We start from the raw sequence: 20471 nt of genomic DNA, 5'->3' as shown, positions 1-20471 counted from the left end.
TAACATAGCACAGTCTAGGGTTTTAGTTGCAAGAATGAACATGCATGCCCCTGCACTGTCCAGTGTCCAGCTATTAGCTGAAGCCCTTAGCTTATACTAACACATTAAAAGTGGATGCAAAACTGCTGTATTAGCAGGCATGCTATGAATGAGATTGACACTGAGAGCCTAATCACATAATCATATTCACTGATGGCCATCAGGAGCTATTCCAAAAGACAGCAAGCATCATAGCAATGCTTCAGAGGCGTTGCTCCAGTTCAGGAATGCAGCAGTAGGATATTTTAGGGCATCTAAAACACTGAGGGAAGAGCTTCTAGGAAGCTGGTTAAGCCAGAGGAATGGACCTGTTTTACCATACAAGGAGTACATGAGACTATAGTATGTTTGGAATCTGATCTGACATCTTTACCTTTGAGTGCTAAAGTTGTATACTCTGTACATTAACATGTGAAATGAGAATAAGTGTGCTCGGGTAGCCATAAAAGAAACACAAGGGAAGTCAGGAACAGGAAAAATAGGATCCAGTGGGTTTGCTAGCCCAGGAGATGAGGTCATCCCACAAAGGATAGTCTAATTAAAGGAAAAAAATAGATGACACCATCCTGTAATATGAATGTATGTCTATTGGTTCTAGCAATTAATATATAGCACACAACTCCCTTCTCTGCCCAAAGCGCTCCTTCTAACTTGAAGGAGAGAAAATACACAAGCTTCAACCATTCATGAACAGAAAAGAGAAAGTCTCCAGATACCAGGCTATTCCTATACAGCAGAGCTGTCATATCTCTTCTTTAACTATTTGCAGTTGCAGTTTCACTGGGGCTGAAGAGATGCAAAAAGTACTATTTCCTTCACACTAATGCTCCTTGGTATGACATGTTCCAATGCATACAATGGGGTAGAAAATGTAACACCGAAAAATCTCTTTCCTCTATTCCCAATTGTTGATATCCTGCACCTGTGTCTACTTTGGATTATGTGGTTGTGGTGAACAAATGAGGTGTTCTTAAGTATTCAGAATCAAGAATAATTTAAACAGGAATGTGCGCTGCTCTTTAGATTTTACATGACAAAAAGCTATGTGTAGTATTGCACAACAGAGTTGTTCAACAGATTACGGGAAGACCTCTAGTGGTGATTTATTAGAAATATACTTAGCTAAGACAGCCTAGAATTCTTCCAAGTTGTGAATATTCATTCTAAAAATATTAGAACATCTGTCTACTGCTTAGACTAGGACTAGTCACAGAATGGAAAATGAACTGGCAATAAATGGAAGAAGGGGAAACTATGACAGTACATGGAGACCAATCTATTTAAACTTTTAACTCACTGTAAGTTATAAATGCAAAGAAATACAAACAGTCAAGCTTCCAAAAGGTATGTTAGTTTGACCACCATGTTCATCTCACATATATTAAGACAGATTTTAAACACTATAAAGGTAGTGAATTATCTATCTTAAAAAGTATAAAGAAAAATAGCACTGATGGACTGTGTATGCCTCCTACCACCTTTCTGCAAAAAAAGTAGGCTTGGTGTCCCTTTGCTTTACACCTACTGCAGAGCTCAGCTGTGAAAGAGTGTACCCACAAAGCACAATGATTTAGACTGGAGACACAGCCAAGCTTGGACCTGCTCTGAGGTGGTTCATCCACACTGTATGGTCATGGCCCAAGCAGAACTATCAGTATGGGCTGAGAAGCAGGGGAGATGTATTAATACCTGAAAGTACTGCAAGTACCCATGCCCCATCTAATAAAAGATCCTGAAAACAGCCATACTGCATCATGCCAAAGGTCCATCTTGCCCAGCACTCTGTTTCCAGTAGTAGCCAGGATCAGATACTTAGGGAAAGTGTAAAAGAACAAGTCAGGTACTGAATAAGCCTTCTTTCTTGTACCCACTCAGTTTCCTGTAGGCTTCAGGGATTCCCTAAGTCAGAGGTTTCATGTGGATCATGTTTAATAGCCCTTACAGGCCTGTCCTTCACTAATTTGTCTAACACCCTCCACTCCTATTTACGCTTCCAGCCTCTATGACACCCCGTGGCAATATGCTTGACAATGTCATTATCTAGTGTGTGGAAAAGTTGCTTTAAACCAGCCTGGGTGCAGTGCTTGTGGTCCAGAGCTAACAGGGTATCTACTATCTAAAGCATCTCTGGATCACATTCCGTTGTATAATGAAGATATGCTCTACTTTCTCTACCTGCAGACAGCCACTTCTTCCCTTTCAACATGAAGTACAGGAAACTCCTTTGCTCTGAATAGAGATCCACCATGCCAAATCTATGTGCAACAGCTTTGAGCAACTTCCAGAACTGCCTCCTATGGTACACTGGAATCAATACACCATCAAAACTGGCACCATAGCTTCAGTTTTTCACAAAACATTTTTGATCTTGATCTTTTTTTTGAATCTTTTGATGATCTTTTTGATCTTTTTTGATCACTTTTTGATCACATGACTATTAAGAGAAACTATGAAGAAAAATTATTAAAGTATTTACTCACTGTAAGGTTTTTAACAATTCCTTCTGAATCAACTGTTAAAAAAAAAAAAGAAAAATTAACATACATTCAAACAATTGAAGTTCCAAAGCCTCATGAGAGAAGTTTCAACATATTTTCTTCTGTAAAACTGCATACTTCTTTATTAGGCTGTGAAGATTATGGTCACCAGGCAGCAACACTATGTTTCCAAGGGTAATTGCCTATAAGTGTGGTACCCTGCGGAAGTACCTGGTAGCTTACATCATCTTTAGCTTTGCGCACATCAAGACAGACTGTAGAAAACTGCCGTGGTGAAGACTACCTACGTCTAAAGCTGACAAATCATCAAAATGAAATTTTCTTCTCCCATCTAACCTGTCTTTGAAATATATCTTTTTTACACTGAACCAGATCTGGTCCACTTCTCTTGCATTCCAGTTACAGCAGCAGTCACAGAGAAAATCTAACCTATCTTCTTGCTTTTACCTTCCACATGTTAGAAGAGTGACTTTAACCTTTTGACATTAGCTTTCTAAAAAACAAATCTACAGGCAATTTACAGAAGGAAAATTCCTTCGGAGAGAGTAAGACTGTCAGAGGAAATGAGTCAACAATTATACTATGATTAAAACATATGCCAAACATCATTATCCTCTCCTCTGGACTGCTCAGAATATCTTGTTACTCTGTTCCTGTCTGACTTAGACTGTCTGCTCCCTAAAACAAGGAAAGTCTGTTTTATGCTGTATAAATGCTGTGCTTGCAAATATAAATACAATTAGAAAAGATAAATAAAAAATTCTAAAATAAATAAAAGTACAATAAGATCCTACTTGTGATCCTCAATAACTATGCCTTTTAGAATACTTCTTTAATTCTATGAATTCCCTGAAAACATCACTTTCAAGGTTTTACCTCAATCCATTCGTTTTCCTGATATAGAAACCTGATATAGAAAGGTTTGGGTTTTTTTTTTCAGTCTGGTAGCATTATTTTTATCCTGACTCAGAGTGAGTTCACATGGTTTCAATTTTGTGTTCTTTTATGATACTAGCTAGAGGGCTCAACCAAGGCTCAGATCCCACTGTGCTTGGATTCAGATTCTATGACTGTATACACACAGTTAGAAACAGTCACTGCTACAAAAAGACTGAGCACATCTCCCAACATTGCACAAGAAATCTGTGAAGAGCAGCGCAGTTTGAAAAGATCTGAAGTCGAATTCAAAACTACAAAACTATCTGTACTTCATCTTTCCACATGCCAAGAAAATGCAAATCAAAGTATGCAATAGCTTTTCCATCTTTTGGTTTGAACTAAAAGGGTCATTCTTGCAAAGAAATGCTTCTATGAATGTTTAAGCCTGGTTAGGTGAAACAGACAGCTGTTCACTCTACTGATTAGCACTGATTATCCATTTTCCTTATTTATTTATTTTCTGTTATGTTGACTGTGTAATCTCAGGATTGGTCCACACTTACAAGTGAAATAGTCCTTTGGAACGTTGTACGCTCGAATGCGAGCTGCAGGCCCAACGTATATGTAGAAATCACTCTGCTTTAAGTAATCCGTCATGTATTCTAATTGGCTGCAGTATGTCCACTCCATCCCTAAACAACAAACAGTTATTTTATTATATACAATGACAAGGAAGATAAAGTGAATTATAAAATGGATTAAAAATAGTAAGCACATGTAATACACAAGGAAGAAAATGACTCAGTGAAATTGTATTGAAAAACTGAACTATATACATTACCATGATCAGCTAAAAGAATGAGATTTACACAGTGGTGCAGATTTCTCTGTTTAAGTCCCTCCATTAGCATTCCCAGTGTTTGATCCGCTAGCTGCAAGGCTTTGATTACCTGTGAGATAAACAAGATCTTACTTAAATGCAAACACTAAAGTCAGAAAAAAGCAAGTTTTTCTGTCAGCTTTCAGGTTCCTAATACCGCTTCTTTTTTTTTTTGCTGCAATACAATATACCATCGCCACTACAGTATAGATGTGCAGAATCCCACTACTTTACAATAGCATATGCTGCACTAACTTAAAAAAAGAATCACACTAGATTTTTCTATTACCTGAGAAAATTTGAACTTTAAAATATATTTTATTAAAAAAGAGTAGCACATTCAGATCAAATGTATTCCTTACCCCCAAATTTCTATAAAATATCAGATTTATAATACATGATAAAATTTTTGTTATAGTATGAACATATCATTTTATTAATAATAAGCAGTGTTTCAAGAATTTTTACTTGCACTCATGTTATCTAGAAGGCCAGTTTAGCATCTGGGACAGCATGATGTCCTTCTCCCACATGTAGAGCCCCTTTAAACACCCTGCAGAAAACCACTGATTACCATTATTGTAATATGGGAGAAATGTAGCACAACCCGCCCTGTAGTCATTCACAAGAATGGCTTCCTCCTAATTGGAGTAGCTGACCTACAGCCTTCCTGAAAGTGAGAAGAGCAAGGATGACACCCGACTGAGTCTACCAGGACTCTACAGCTGAGCAATTGCACCCTTCTTGTTCCTCTAACTCTGCTGTGCTCTCTTGAACGTATGGCATGTGTGGACAATGCACACATATATAATGTTTATGCATACAGTAAACAGTTCTTAAGCCCTTTGTGTTCCTAGAAATGGAGTTCTTCTTTCAATTAGGGAGCCTAAAACTGTTCTACAAAGATCAGTTTTTCTGTCCTTGTCCACTACAAAAAGGCTTTCTGCTGAAGAGTGTTTTCAAAGGCATTAAACAAGATCACTCCAGGAAAAAGCTGATATAGTAAGTCCTGAGCTCCTTAAAGATTTTAATTTGCCTGCATGCAAGGAAAAATGTAATGTTTTTTGAGTTAAAACTTAAAAAACATTGAAGCACAGTGTATGGAATACCTAAAAACCTGAGAATTTGCCAGGCCACATGCTTCCAAATAACACTTGCAAACAACATTAAAGGTCATTCTAAATAAAGTAAGCTTTAAACTTAATAATATTTCTAAATAGTACGATCTGAAATGATTTTCTGTCAGTTTACTTGGATTATAGCTCTTCTGGTTCTCACACACTGTCAGAATCATAACAGTAAGTTCAACCGCAAGCAAGAGTCTGACTTAATGAGAACTCATAACAACAGTTCTGATATTTTTTATCTACTCTCCATTTCCAAGTTTATAAATTGGATAAATCCATATTACATCACTATTTTTGGTGCAATTTCATTTAAGAAAACCCCTCAAAACTACTTACACCACCACTAACTGGTCCAAATGAATGTCCAGAAGAATCTGGTTCTTCAATATACAAAGTGTAAAAATCAGGCCTAGTGTTAAAAATAAGTAAGAAAGGAATATTATAAGAATTTGGAGACAGCATTGCAAAAGAACACTTTCACTAAAAAAAATGCAATATGAGCAGAATTATAAACAGCTTCCTCAGACCTTAATAAAAATCCCTACAGCAAATACAATCATCCAGTCTCTCTGAGTTTTGTACTCAGCATGGATTATTTGGAGCTACAATTTCAGAAAGAGTATACAGGATCTTTAATTGGTGTCCAGAATTCATTCTGAAAAACATCAAGATCCCAAATAGCAAATAAAGCTGTTCGTTGTTGAGATACAAGTGAAATTATCACCAGAAGGACCTCTTCCTGCTTTAGTGATGAGGCTCTAGAAAGCATCTCCTCACCACAAATATATGAGGAATTTGTTAATAAACCATCATACAAAATATTTCACTTATTTACTTGTCACAAAGATCAGCCTGGTAATCTCTCATTCCATTTAAACATGAAAAATATTACTTCTTCAGCTTTCATTTAAACAATTGCAACAGATGGGAATCAATTGGCCAGCTAACTGCCAAATTACATTCCTAGCTCACTACAAGGTTCATAATCTCCTGTCACATAGCAGACTTAAAAGTCTTCTACCTGTTTGCCATTCTCGGGCACATGCAAATGAAGTAATTCTCCAAACCACTACAACCAGTATTAATATCTGCTCTTCATCCTGAATTATTGCCTGCAATTACTTTCAGATATTTAACTTTTATTGTGAAAAATCTTTCATATAATATGTTTCATCCATACGCTTAGAGTAGAATCTGAATGTTACGTTTTCTCTAGGCCACACACCAACACAAAAAAGACAATTAAAGAAGTTATACAACAGCACATCCTAATCAAACATATCGACACTTCTTTGTATTTTGTATTTATTCTGAAAATGATTAGTTATACTTGTAAAACAGACTTAAGTTCAGCAAACTACCATTTGAGATGAGGAAGATTCTTCCATGTTCCACAGACACAAACAGAAGCTTCAGTTACTAAGCATTAAAATCATTCTAAGCTGTATCCTCACAAATCAGCTGGATATTGTTAAGCATTACCTCTCAGATTTGGGATTATCAAGCCATTTCAATATCCTTGAAATTCTCTGTTCATATGTAATCGAACTGAAAAAAAAGAAAAGATAGGTTGTCAACAAGCCTTTTTGATCAGCCTTTCTAATTTCCTGGAATCCAAATACACGGAGAGAGAGAGTCTGCTCTCTAGCATTAAAGTCAAAGGTTTGGATTTCAAGAATAGTGTATCGCAATAAGATATCAGCAATCAGTTTTATTCTTCTCATTTTTTGATTGAATGAAACACATTTCTAATGGCAAATTAGTCAGATCTTGATCCTTCAAACAGAAACATTTGATATTGGTGGAACTACTCATATATTTATAATTAAGTACATACAAAAAATGAATTTTTAAGTTCAGGACCTAAACCTGAAGTACAAGTAAGAATAATTTTTATTCTTTTCCAGCATGTATAAACCTTGGACTTCCATGTTTTAAAAGTAAGTAACATCCCCAGCAAAATCTTTGAGGTCATGTTCTGTCCCCTGTAAAGGAATTTACTCATTAATAGCTTTACTTCCCCCAAAATCACACACAAGCTTCATGTTAACTAGGTACAGTAATCAGGTGTTTTCTGAGTACTAATCCTACACAGCACTGGAAAACCTTTGTTCTCTAAACAGGCTTATAAAGATATACTTGCATGTTTTTAGCCTTGTAAATGTAAAGATTCATAAGAAAGATTTACTGAGATCACTGTGAAAATAAAAGAATAGTATGCTGATAACCGTGCCTTCCATAAGAAAAAGAATAATCATGAAGGTAATTGTTAGCTTTTCACATGTGAATTAACTGGACAAAACGTACAGAACTATGATTCAGGAGCGGTGTGCTTGTTATCATATGTGCAAGCACTACCAGAAGGAATTCACCTCAGAGCCCATCTTCCTTCAGTAGCTTCCCTATCCAGCATCCCCTATTCCACTAGTTCCTGACTTCTAGTCCTTCTTCAAGGTTTGTGTGGGTTATCTCAGGATACAGGTTATCTGAAAACTTATTTTCAAGTACAGGTATTTTTAAAGAGCCGTAGATTATCTGTATCTGTAGACTATATGTTGAAAATATGGTAATCTTTGGTATAGCTTAGAGGTGGTTACTAATCAATTACAGGATGCCTTCCAAGTAGGAAATTAGTGGTTTGCAGTTGGATGAAGCTTTCGAAACTGTCCAAAATAGGAGAATATATGCTGCCTTTTGACTTTCTCATTGTGAATCCCCTAAATGGAAATGAAAATTTCAACTATTAATGGTAGTTCCATGTCAAAACCAATGCAGTTTGAGATTGCATTTGTCTCTCTGACTGTTGTTTAAAAATGTAGTCGTGCATTTCCTTTTTCAGCTATCATACGGCAATTTGGATTTTTTGGAGTAACTTACAGGAATTTACTACAAACACTATAAAAACTTACTTGTTGTATACAGTATACAAAGTGGGGTATGTACCATTAATAGGAACATCAGAGCCCGGCCAAAAGAAGGTGCCAGCTTTCAAATCTTGGTACATTGCTGTCAGCCAGATCTATAGATACAAGATACAACAAATGATTTTACAGCATTTACACCACCAGAGGACCTCAGATCATCAGAGTCAAACTACATAAATGGATCAGACATATGGGCTCTAGGCATGTATTTCATTTTCTTTTTTCACATGCCATGCAGTTGCCGAACAACTGTATGTGATTTGAAGTTTGTTTTCTATTTATACATTCTGAAGAAAGATGAGTAGCATTGAACACAGGATGTTGCTATTCCTTGGGTATTCTCAGCATAGAAAAAAACATATAGGTATTTCCATATGACAGGTAGTGATCTTTTTATTTATTACCAATGACAAATGCTGGTGGAAGATACCATTTCTAGTTATATGATTTTATTATAAGAGGGTATATTTCTCTTCATCTTAAAAAGTGCAGCTATGGTCCTATTACAAGTCTGTCTGAATCATAAATGAAACAACAGCAACAAAAAACAAGTAGCTGAGTATACTATAAACATAACTACACAGACATATATATGGATACACAACATATACTGAGTGTGTATTCCATACTACTAACACTAATGCTACACACTAAGTGTGTATGCTATATACGAAGTGTGTTTCATACTTTTGTGCTGTATTTACAGCTTGATATTTCCAATAATTGTGTAACATTAATCATAACCCTAGGTAAAACTGAGTGGTTTTTTGATGAAATATGCCATATTTTATACAGAAGTGTTCATTTTGCTGGAAGTGAAGTTCTTTGCTATTCTCTTCCTTGCTTTTTTATTCCTGGACTTTGCAAATACTACCTCAGACACAGCTGGTCTTGACACTGTGTCTTATTATTAAATGGATATACTTTGGAAGTAGATTTTTAGATTTGATTTTGCAGCTACAGTTATGGGGAAAAAAAACGCAGTGAAACCCCATCAAAATTTTATTGTGGCTTCCCTTAGCAAGACTTCTATTTCAATACTAGCCACAATATTTTAAGGCTTTTTACTAGCTGCCACATAAAGAGAATTTTTTCAGTCTCAGCGTTAACATTGAAAGAGTTATTTTGCTTTCATAGAAAGCAAACTGTTTCTTAGGCAGCCTATAATACAAAGCAAACACGATATTTAGCATATATTGCAGAACATATCACAAAGCTTGGCATTTTGCTCCTTTTTTTGGTTGTTTTGTTTTATGACACATGAGCTACTCTAGACATAAAGGAATACTGTAAAGAGAAAGACACCTACTGGCTGCCCCTTCCACCAGTAAGGTTGGAATTTTTCACTCCCTGAAAGTGAGAAACTCTTGTCGAAGTTTATATCATACATGTTGTTATCAATAATACCATGAGATTCTGGATACAGTCCCTGCAAAATGAAAATAAACAAAAAAGTATGATTCTTGAAATTAAACAAAAGCCAAACTATGTTGCAGCGCATACTGTTGCAATGATTTTTAGAGCTGTTAGCTTTCCTAACTCACACAGATGATCAGATTCCTACCAATGAATTTAGCATGCCTGTCAACTTCCCTTTAGCTTCCTTATTTTCTCCCCAGTTCAATTAAAAACTGATGTGCTATATTTTAAGTATCATATATGCCATGTGGCTATGTATCAGCAGCCAAACCCAGCCTAATGCATGTGCTTGTCCACACTTATCTTTTTTCCAATTAGACTGACAAAGGCCAGAAATAACCTGTTCGCAGGCCAGAATCAGACAGCATACATATGCAAGCACATAGATCATGCCCCTTTCCCTCTAGACTGCTGAATGTGCTGCCTCAGCATCTCTCTGTCCTTTAGCTTCATAATTCAAGCTCCCATGTCCCACAAAAAGATCGGATTGCCAATTCCTTGGCACGACAACATCCTTTCTACATTGCCTAGACAGGGAAAAGCAAAAATAGTAAATTCACACTTACTGTGACAATAGTATAGTGGTTTGGAAAGGTTTTTGTGGGGTAAACAGCTCTCATGTATTTGGAATGTGTGCCACATTTTTCTGCAACAGATCATGGAATTAATACAAATTTACTTACAAATGCTTTTTTTAAAATTAAAAACTAACAGCTGGTCTTAAAAACAAAAGAATTCAGCACACTCAGTCACTGTGGTATTAGGGGGGGAAATTTGATTCCAAATTAAGACACATGCCTTCTGGTATTTCCTTGTGAGTTAGGTCTCTATACTCCCATTGCAGTCAATGGACACCTAACACTCAATTCAGATGCCTAAACCTAGGTGACTAGGGCCATTTGAGATATCTTTAGTGATCCTGCCTGGTCTCCAGCTGCTACTCCTACATCCTGTATGATGTGTGAAGCCCAAACTGATGTCTCAGATACTTCAGGTCACCAAAAGTGTCACAGGACATCTGTATTTATGCAACCAGACTGAACTTCTGGGCAACCCAGGCAAGATGCTCTACAGAGCTGTCTCCTGATCAGCTACATGAGAAGCACTCCACTGCCTATACATAGGGGTCTAAGGCCATTTGATACACCCTTAGGTAGCCAAGATATCTGCAGGAAGTTGGCAGTTTTGATGCAAGATCAACAGGAGATCTGTGTCCTTCTCAAAGAGCAGCTGAAGGCCACCCAGGGTATGCCACAGCACTTCAAAGTATACTAGACACCTAGGTTTAGGCAACTGAATTTGTCCTGTGGCATTCTCTGTAGGGTTGAGCTAACTCGCTCTCTAGGCATTGCACTGTACTGTACAGACTGTACTGACCATAAATCCACTGACTACAACAGGCATGTAGACATTTAATGACACCTCCAAGAAGACACCTAAATGTAGATATCCTACCCTGGAGTGAATCCCACCAAAAGTGTCCTACCCATTTTCTCCAAAACATTGCACCACTTTTCAGCAATCTAAGGTACTTACCAGGCCTGAACACCTGTAATATCTAAATGCATTGCAGCATTCAATTTATTTATCCACAAAACAAAGATGAAGAGTAGAAGATGTCTTAATGCAATCTTCTAACGGAAAAACTAAGCATGTGGAGAAACAGTTCCTTATTAAGCTGTAGTCAGCTGATTCTATTTGAGTTACACTCAAATATAATTTATTCTTTGATGTAAAATGTTTCAGTCAAAGAGCACAAAGAAACTGATTTTAACTGAATAACCTCAATTAAACAGTTGAAAACCTGTAATTATTCAACAAAACTGTTCCGGTGCAGTACAGAAAAAAGGCTCATGGAATTGTGTGAGGAAGGGCTGAATAATGGACAAATGCATGAGAAAATCATCAGAATTTGTTTATGCATTTGTCTTGAGTGGTAAAAGAGCTCCATTCATAGTGAATATTTTCTGTAACAATTAGCTTGCTTGGCTGTACCGAAAATGCTAAGAGATTTTTTGGACAATTAATTTATGGAGTTAGTAGAAAGGAAATATTTTATGGTACAAACTAGCTTTGCATTCTTTATTTTGCAAAGAAAGGAATTTGCCTCTCCTTTCTGCTCTGAATTTCTGAGAAGCATAGGCATGAACATACATATGTAATGGGTTAAGTTTATCATAAACATGATTAATGTTGAATTAAAACTGTTCTCCTTTGAAAGGATTTCTTGGAAACATACACTTAGCATAGCTTTCACGCTATCTGGCACGCCAAATTGGCATTTCCTTTTCACCTCTTTCAAAAGACTTGCATTGAACACTGACTTCTGCATGCATGATTTCTGCATTGATTCAGGCTCCTTCCATTGTCAGAATGGCAGCAAAGAATAAAATATTTGCATAGGAAGTTAAACAGTTTGCTCACTACTTCTAGTCCAGGATTCCACATAGCCCTCATTATCCAGAAACCAGATGGTCAGCTATTCAGCAAAATGTAGTACTTGGTAGCACCCACACCATGTTTTCAGATGTGCACATCAGAAATAGAATACAGGGAATACTGTCCATTTAGATTATTACTGCTGAGAATAAATGAATAAATATGTAGATATTTTGTCCAGGCACAAAGTATCTTGAAAGCCAAGCTCTAAAATATTCAGGAATTTTAATGAGAAGTCTGCACTAATGGGTCTCATTTTTTTGAGCCTTCCACAGCAGCAGGCTAAAGGTCTTCAATTTACTCCTCATAGTATTCAGAAGTACTAGGAAACAGTTACTTCAACCTTACTACATCATTATATTAAAATATAAAATATATAAAAATTGCATTGCATTTCAGTCTAACATTATATTCACTGTTGTACTTTAAAATATGCAGCTCCTCCTTAATAGGTTAAAATATCCGAAAAAGTGCATGTTTGAGTGGCATTTCCTAGTAATCTAATCTATTTTCCCTTAATATTATAATTTAATGATGGTCTCATTATCAGTTGCAATTTTTTTATGGAGAACAGAAAATGCATTAATCCTTCTCTGGGACTTTTTTCAGCCTTAAACTGTATTTGAATATACATTTTACAATATTTGTTTAATAAAAGGCTGCAGACTAGTATTAGGGGCGTTGTTAAGAAAATCATGCTTGCCACGCACTCAAATACAAGAACTAATTCTAATGTATGCACATGACATGAGGGAGAGGAAAGAGGGAGACTTGATCTGGGCTTTTCTTATTGTTGAGCAAGGTATGTGCATGACATAGGAGCAAAATGGACTGGACAAGTCTTTTAGAGAAAATAGCCAAAGCATTCTTGGTAACTTACGGAGTTTTTCAATATTCGGCAGTAAAGAACTCCAAGTCTGCAAGTATTCTGCTCTAAAACCATCCATTGAAAAAAGAATAAGTGGTGGCAGATCAAACCTGCAAGGAAACATGAGTTTGTCGTCAGAAAGGAGTTTGAAGAGTTGGTGACTTTCGGGGAAAACTTGGACAACATTAAGAATTCTACTTTTAAAAGCAGGATCCACACATTCCATACGGTATAAAATACTTCCATACAGAGATAAATAGTTCAATTTTGAAAACAAATACACAATCCTCCTGAGAAAACTACTGCAGCTATAGAATACAGAATACTCACTATATTTAGAAGCCAGGAAAAGAAACTGTGTTTTGATTATCTTTTAATTACAAACATAAACTAGCATCCAAATTCAAGCCCAGAGGGTAGAACAGCCAAAGTATTTCGGTAGAGAGTAATGGGTTGAATATCATCTCTTTGGGCGCAGCTGACAAGGACTTTAAAAAAATAGCGATCACCCAGCAGGCAGTTATGCTCCATTGGCCTCAATACTGAGGAATGACATCTCTCTGCGATGCCAGATTTGTGCTAAGCCCTTAACACATTTCCTTTGTGAAGGTGTTACTAAGCAAGTAAGTAACCAAGTTTTGTGTGCATTGAAACTTTCAAGTTTCCCAGTTCTCACTGAGCTAGAGAGTATTCTTATCTTGAGGCCACTGACAAACTGAACTCATCAAAGCTACAAAGACAGTGTAGCCGCTAGCATCAAGCTTTCAGTAAGTTTTTATGTAAAGAAGCAAGGATAAAAGCCTCAGATCTTAGTGACTTCTGTAAATAGAGTAGCTACCACAAACTGTGCACAAACTAAAACTGATCTGTAGAACAATGTTTAAAATCTAATTAGGAGGCACTAGCTGGGAAAATAAGCTTCTAAGTTACTAAGCATACTTCTTAACAAAACCAGTAAGACTGCTAAAGAAAAAATGCCTTAGCAGATATAAAGTCCTGGTGTTGTAGCACTCTTCTTCATAACATCAAGTGATAAAATCAGTAGCATCAAGTCATCTAGTTTTGAAATTGTCTTCTTGCTAACCATCATTATATACTCTAAAGTTTCCCTAGAAAATTATAAATCTTACAATGAAATGAAAAATTTAGTTTGAAGTAGGTTTCATTATACTTAGCATGTAAGCAAAAACATTTATTTGTAATTTATAGGAAGGGTTTTCTCTGTAAGCATAGAAAACTTCAAGACAGAACAACAATTGGTTAAATGCAGTTACTGATAACTGTCCCCACACAATTTTTTGGAGTAATACTGGAGTGATTCGGAGTGATTACTATAAAAAATATTATATATTCACATCAGGCAATAATGACCATCCCAGTTTGTTTCTCATGCAAAGTGGTCCTCCAAAAACACTGAGGAAGTACACCAGCATCAAGTCCTTTGAAAACAGTTTGTATAAAACAGATTCCTGATTTGATTCTGAAACTAAAGAGAGCTTTATATAGCAATGCTGTTTACAGAGAATGGCACTTAAAGAAGCACTCATCCACCAGTTTCCAAGCTTTAGACTATGAACTTGTGTTAATTCAGCAAGTTATTTGTTAATCTAAGAAGCCAATTTTTATATGAATGTTGGCAGTTGCATGCAGGAACCTGTGAACTTTGGATAGAGCCCATATGACTAACGGCACCCCTGTTATAAACGAGGCTAAATTGGCAGTAAATTAGATAACATAATGAGCAACATCACAGATAACATAGCTGAACCAGAAAGGATTCCATTATACTTTGAGAACAACTTTTAAACTATGTTTTTGCCTAGCTACTATCTATGATTCTTCAATACTGCACAGACAGGGAAATATCTACAAACATCAGAATTTCAATATTCCAGGTTTTGAAGCTACGTGGCTGCTTTCATGGCTTCTTCTGTCTTCAGTCCTTTAGAAGCTCTTTTTATCTAACCTGTCTTCCCGCAGCTACTTCAGATTAAAAAAACCTGTTACTTAGATAAAGAATTGCGATCACAAATTCTAATAGTTATTAAAGCTTGCAAGGTGATTGACCTACATTATCAGTTACTATACTGAGGATATAAAGTGAACTATGAACAATTTGTGATACTTGAACCTTGAATTAACTCTAAATATTTTTCCAGGTCTTTGTAAACTGACTTTCAGTCTGGATTTGAACTGCTGTATTCTGCTCCAAATTGTGAACAATAACTGAATGTGTAACAAAACAACCCAAGTTTTATAAAGAAAAGGTTATGCTAGTCATAATCTGCAAGTATAGAATATTCCCCAGGGCAGGAAGCTACTTCTCAATAGATAAAAAATCTCATGAAGACCTACTTCAGCCCGCTAGACTTTTTCTGACTATCACAATATTTTTAGCTATTAAGAAGATAAAATTCTTTTATCCTACCCATCTGGACACTGATGAGTTTCAAGTGATACACATGGTTCTTCTACCCAAGGTGTTTCACCTGAAAAGGACAAAAGAAAATACTGAGTCAGTATTAAAACTTTAATATAAACAACAAAAGTTTCCTGGTTGATCTTTTTAGAGCTCTTCCTGATACTCGTTCAGCTTTAATACAGAATGATAGAAAAGCAGGGCTAAAAATAACTTTGAGAAATTATTTAGTGCCACCTATCCCATAAAACACTGAAAGAGCTAATGCTTGCAAAAATTAAAAACAAAACACGTTATGTAAACAAGCAAACAAAAAAAAAAACAGAGGAAAACATGACTGTGAAAGATCAGTGTAGGTTTTATCTGTCTTTAAATGAGTACATTTAAACTGCATCCTGTCCACACTGTATTCTGCATTATTGCCTTCTTTTTTTGCAGCTACTCCAATCTATTTGAAGACAATGGCCAGGTCTCCCTTTAGCCTTTTTTTTTTCTTTTTTTCTTTTCTTAGAAACTCCTTCAATCTTTCTTTGTTGACCATGGTTTCTAGATTTCAAATAATTTTTTCTGTTCTCCTATGAATATTCTCCACATGCTTTACAGCTGTACTCATTTATGGTAATGATTTGCCAGTCTCTTTAGAAGAAATAAGGGAGGTCAGTAAGAGAAGGAAGAAGGAAGTCATGAAAGAAAAGGAAACAATATACAGAAAAGAGAAGAAGCAGTGACTGTTAAAGTTCTCAGCTCCCCACAGAAAGCTTCTCTCCCAATAAGCAGCCAAAGGCAGGCAGGGATGTAAAGTAGCCTTAACTACAAGGTCATCACTCTGTGCTCAATAATTCAGCACATATTCAAACTCTTCAGTGTTTTTATTTTTCATTTGCATTTAGATGACAAATGTAATATTGCAGAAGTTGCTTTAAATCTCTGCCACATCACAATATGAAGGAATTCTGGTAATAGATACAATACTTTTTGTAACCAGTATACTGCTCATATACCATACCTGTAAATCTGATTTTAACAATGACATTCTTTATCTATTAGCCAGAGTCTGCATGAAACAATCAGCTAAGACTAAAAACATTCAGAAATAAGTAAAACATGCCAGCAATTTCTCATGAATGTACCATGTAACTCCTTACCCACCTTCTCTGTATTCTCTCTGAAATTCTAATTAGTTATAATTAAATCCACAGATCTAACTGCCTCAGAAAGATGTTTGATTTGAAAAGCATAGGTATAGATCTGGATTCAGAATTCAAACTTCTCTATTATTTATTTGGGTCAAATGAAAATCCTAGAACTTACTAGCAACAAATACCAGTTTGGGATTTTTTAAATTACTATTTAAATTTCTGTAGCTAGGATATCTTTATAATCTAAAAGATCCTTTCAGCAGTTCAAAGTTAAAGATGTTCAGTACATTTTTCATTTTTTGACTAGTGTATTTTTAGTAATGAAGACTTAAATGAAGTAATTGCTCTAAATCAGGAATGATGTTACATATCTCTGTCTATTCAGTCTGTGTCTTTTCTCAAGAAGGAAGCAGCAGGATGTGACATGTAGTGGTAAACCCAGAGGTAGGATATTGTAAGAGCAGAAAATAACTACTACTCTTAGCAAAAGAAAAACACCTTTGGGGCATCTGATAGAAGCCTGTGTTTTCAGAGGTAAAGGATCAAGGGATATGTCCTCAGGGAGTACCCAGTATGCACAATATACCAAATGATGTTTTCTTCAGCTCATAGTTCCATATCTTTACATTATATGCTTAATATACATAAACTTTATATTTAACAATGAAACACAATCTGAAAATGAGTTTATAATAAAACGGATGGGAAAGTTTAAATTAGGGAAGATTATGATAATATGTACTTGGGATTGCATGGTGTTTGAAGCAGAAACCATATCGCCATCTTTTTTTGAAAAAAAAAATTTGGATACTGCTAAAATATTAAAAACATTGTGTCTTTCTTACGAATGTCATACATCCCACATTTTTCTCCAGAAATCCTCTTCTTCCCAGTCAAAAATATCAAAAGCCTTACCTCAAAACCTCATCTTCTAAAACTCCATTATACAGATAGGAATGTAAACGTAAGAAACAAACAAATCTACCTTTATCTTTGCCATATTTTCCCATCTATTTATTTCAAAGGAAAAAATATATATGAATCTTTACCAATGTAAATATCCATTTAATATCACATCAACTTTTGATTTACCTTTGCAAACACTTTTGTAGTCTACGCAACAGTCTTTTTTCTGCAAACAGTCATCAGAACAAGAACAATAACTTCCAGCTAACCGTGTCTCACCACAACGGAAATTAGTGCATCTCCAAGATTGAGCTGAAAAATTATTAGAAGAAAAAGATTACAGTTCAGTTCACAGAACCTTAGGTAAATGCTTTTATGTTGAAATGCTCCAAACAGGTAAAGAAAAAAAACCCTGTTCCTATTAAACTATTATTTTCATGTCCTACTCGAGTGGCCTTAGAAGTTTTATTTGAAAGGAAAACCCAACATTTCTTTCAACACACAGAGCCTATTTTTGCTTCCATTGAATGGTAACGCAGAATCATAGAATAATTTTGTTTAAAAAGGCATTCTGAAGGTCATCTGGCTCAATGTTCTCCACCATTCCAGGAAGATCTGGAGAAACTCAAATCCATATTCCTTTAACAGAAGAGAAAAAGGAGGAAAGAGAACTTTTCTCCTGCTCTTATGCACAATTCCCAGCAGAAAACAATCTAAGGACTGAAGCAGGCAGAAAGCAATATGGATGAAGAAAACTCTGAGCAGCTGTGAAGAGAGCATAGAGACTAACTGGAAAAGAATTTGGACATGATGCAGAAACAGACACATTTCCTGGAAGAAGACTGTAACCTTCTGATGCCAATAATCTCACTCAGGGAATCATCATGTACTACACTCATTGTGAATATACCTTACGGGAAACACCCATTATTTTCTGAAAATACAAGTGGTGGCACACAGGCATTATTTCAGACCTTTGGTCAAAGAAAACCTATCGTTTCACTCACGTTGATCCATAATTTTATCTGGGCCAGCAAATATGCACTGCAAATGTTCTGGTTATCTGTGAAGGAGTTTGCTTTGTTGTGTTGTGCTGTGCTCTGTTGTGTTGTATTGTGCTCTATTGTGATGTGTGAAACCCACAAAAATTACTTGAATGAATACTTTTACCTAAAAAGCATACATCTCCGTAACAAAAATATGGGGATATCATTTGAGAAAGACACACGAGATCTCGTGTCCTGTCAAGTCACTAAGTCATGGCCTTCTAAAAATCTGAATGCAGTACCAACACTACTGCTCTCTTCCCTCCCCAAGTGGTTATGTGACATAATAAGTCTTAAAAGCTTTTCTTTAAATGGCCACAAGGCTTTCTGTATATCTATGTAAACAAGAGAATTTATCGTTTTCCTATTACTACCATGTAGAAAATATCTATACCAACTAGTACTGCCTGTCAGGGCACATACTTGGTTCCAAGCAGGTGTCTTCATAATCCCAGCAGCAGTTTTGACGCTCCTTACATCCACTGTCACACTGGCAGCCTGACAGCCCTTTCTTAAATGGCTCATTACATTTGTGTCTGCAGCTGACTGTAAAGAGAATGCAGGAAGAAAAGTTTTGGCGCTCAAGCTTAAAGATAATCCTATCCTGGTCAGGTCAAAATAACAAACATTGACACAGGTTACAGAGATAAATGTACTGATTAATTTCCTATATCAATTTCCTGAGTCATTTTTCAGCACAGTTACTAACACTGATGACAGATAAAGCAGAATGAAAATTGTAGAAAGTTCCTTGAACGTTGAAGGTCCTTGGTTTTTTTTCCACTCTACCAGCCCAGAGCCTCTGGTGGGACTGTTTCTGCAGGACTTCTCTCAAGGGCTCACGACACAGGGAGGCAATACTTGGGTGTCCCATTCCTCTAGCCTGGGAGGGGAAAACTAGAGCCTCCCCTGCTCATTTCTGGGTCCAGGATGCCAAAAAGAAGAATGACTCCCACTACGGACATTTCCCCTAATGTATTTCTCCCACTTAGTCCTTATAATGTGCTTTAAAAAACTGCAGGTTTGGATGTTTTGATCCAAAGAAAGAAAAGGGTCCAAATGAGGATCTCGTATAGGAAATCAAGACATGCAGTTCCACACCACAGCTCTGACACCTTCATGCAGCAGAGAGGAGAGCTCTGGCTTTGGGACATCTTAAGCCAGCTCTAGGACAACCCCAAATCTCTAAGCATCACCCGAAGCTGCACAGGTAGCCACAACAAGCTTTGGACTGTATTTTATGTTCTACAGAAGAATTGTTTGAACCACTCAAAGCATTTACATTTCCAGTTTTCTCATTCACACATGCACACAATTATGTAGGGGTAGGTGTAACTACTCAGACTTGGTGGTGTCATTCTACTGCAGTTGAAAAATGGTTCATATTTTTGCAAGGCATGTACTACCTAAAAAATCCAGTATTTAATACCACTGAGTATAACTCACGTTCAGCTAAAATGAATATTTTTCAAACCAGCCAACTTGTTTCACATGTAGAAAGTTCTCACAGTTTATCTTACTCTTTAAGTGCTTAAATCAATAATTATTGTCCAATATAAGAAACTTTTACAAATAATTAAAATAACAAATATTTATAATGACTGTAGATGGACCTTTTCACAAAAGAAAAATACAAATGGAAAAAAACTAATAGGTTAAGTGTTTTATGACTAGGCTCTGCACTGTCAAGGAAGAGCTGCAATTTTTCACAAATCTGCATAAACATATGCAGGCAGTTTTCCTTGTTTTCAGACTGAAGTTTAAAGTATTTCATTTAATATTTCCTCCATCCATGGGCATATGAACAACTCAAAATCACAGTCAGATGGTCCACCTAATTTGAAATGAGTAAAGCACTGTGAGTCTATGTCAGAAAAAATATTAACCT

The 20471-nt window shown here is 36.2% G+C and overlaps 1 protein-coding gene across 1 annotated transcript in view; it reads right to left on the bottom strand.

Moving 5' to 3' along the window:
- ENPP3 (ectonucleotide pyrophosphatase/phosphodiesterase 3) overlaps window positions 1-20471 on the bottom strand; it is a 42749-nt gene that overhangs the window by 17458 nt on the left and 4820 nt on the right. The window contains exons 3-14 of the mRNA XM_026121526.2: window positions 19007-19129; window positions 17724-17849; window positions 15502-15562; window positions 13086-13183; window positions 10333-10412; window positions 9657-9776; window positions 8333-8442; window positions 6906-6971; window positions 5760-5832; window positions 4258-4366; window positions 3980-4108; window positions 2520-2551 (exon numbers count right to left, since the gene is read on the bottom strand). Coding sequence (XP_025977311.1) covers window positions 2520-2551; window positions 3980-4108; window positions 4258-4366; window positions 5760-5832; window positions 6906-6971; window positions 8333-8442; window positions 9657-9776; window positions 10333-10412; window positions 13086-13183; window positions 15502-15562; window positions 17724-17849; window positions 19007-19129 — 1127 coding nt within the window. The remainder of the gene's footprint in view (window positions 1-2519; window positions 2552-3979; window positions 4109-4257; window positions 4367-5759; window positions 5833-6905; window positions 6972-8332; window positions 8443-9656; window positions 9777-10332; window positions 10413-13085; window positions 13184-15501; window positions 15563-17723; window positions 17850-19006; window positions 19130-20471) is intronic.

Source organism: Dromaius novaehollandiae, chromosome 3 (assembly GCF_036370855.1).
Source record: "Dromaius novaehollandiae isolate bDroNov1 chromosome 3, bDroNov1.hap1, whole genome shotgun sequence".
NCBI classification, from domain to species: domain Eukaryota; kingdom Metazoa; phylum Chordata; class Aves; order Casuariiformes; family Dromaiidae; genus Dromaius; species Dromaius novaehollandiae.
Note: the sequence above shows the minus strand (reverse complement) of the source record. Positions and strands in the feature narration are given on the sequence as shown.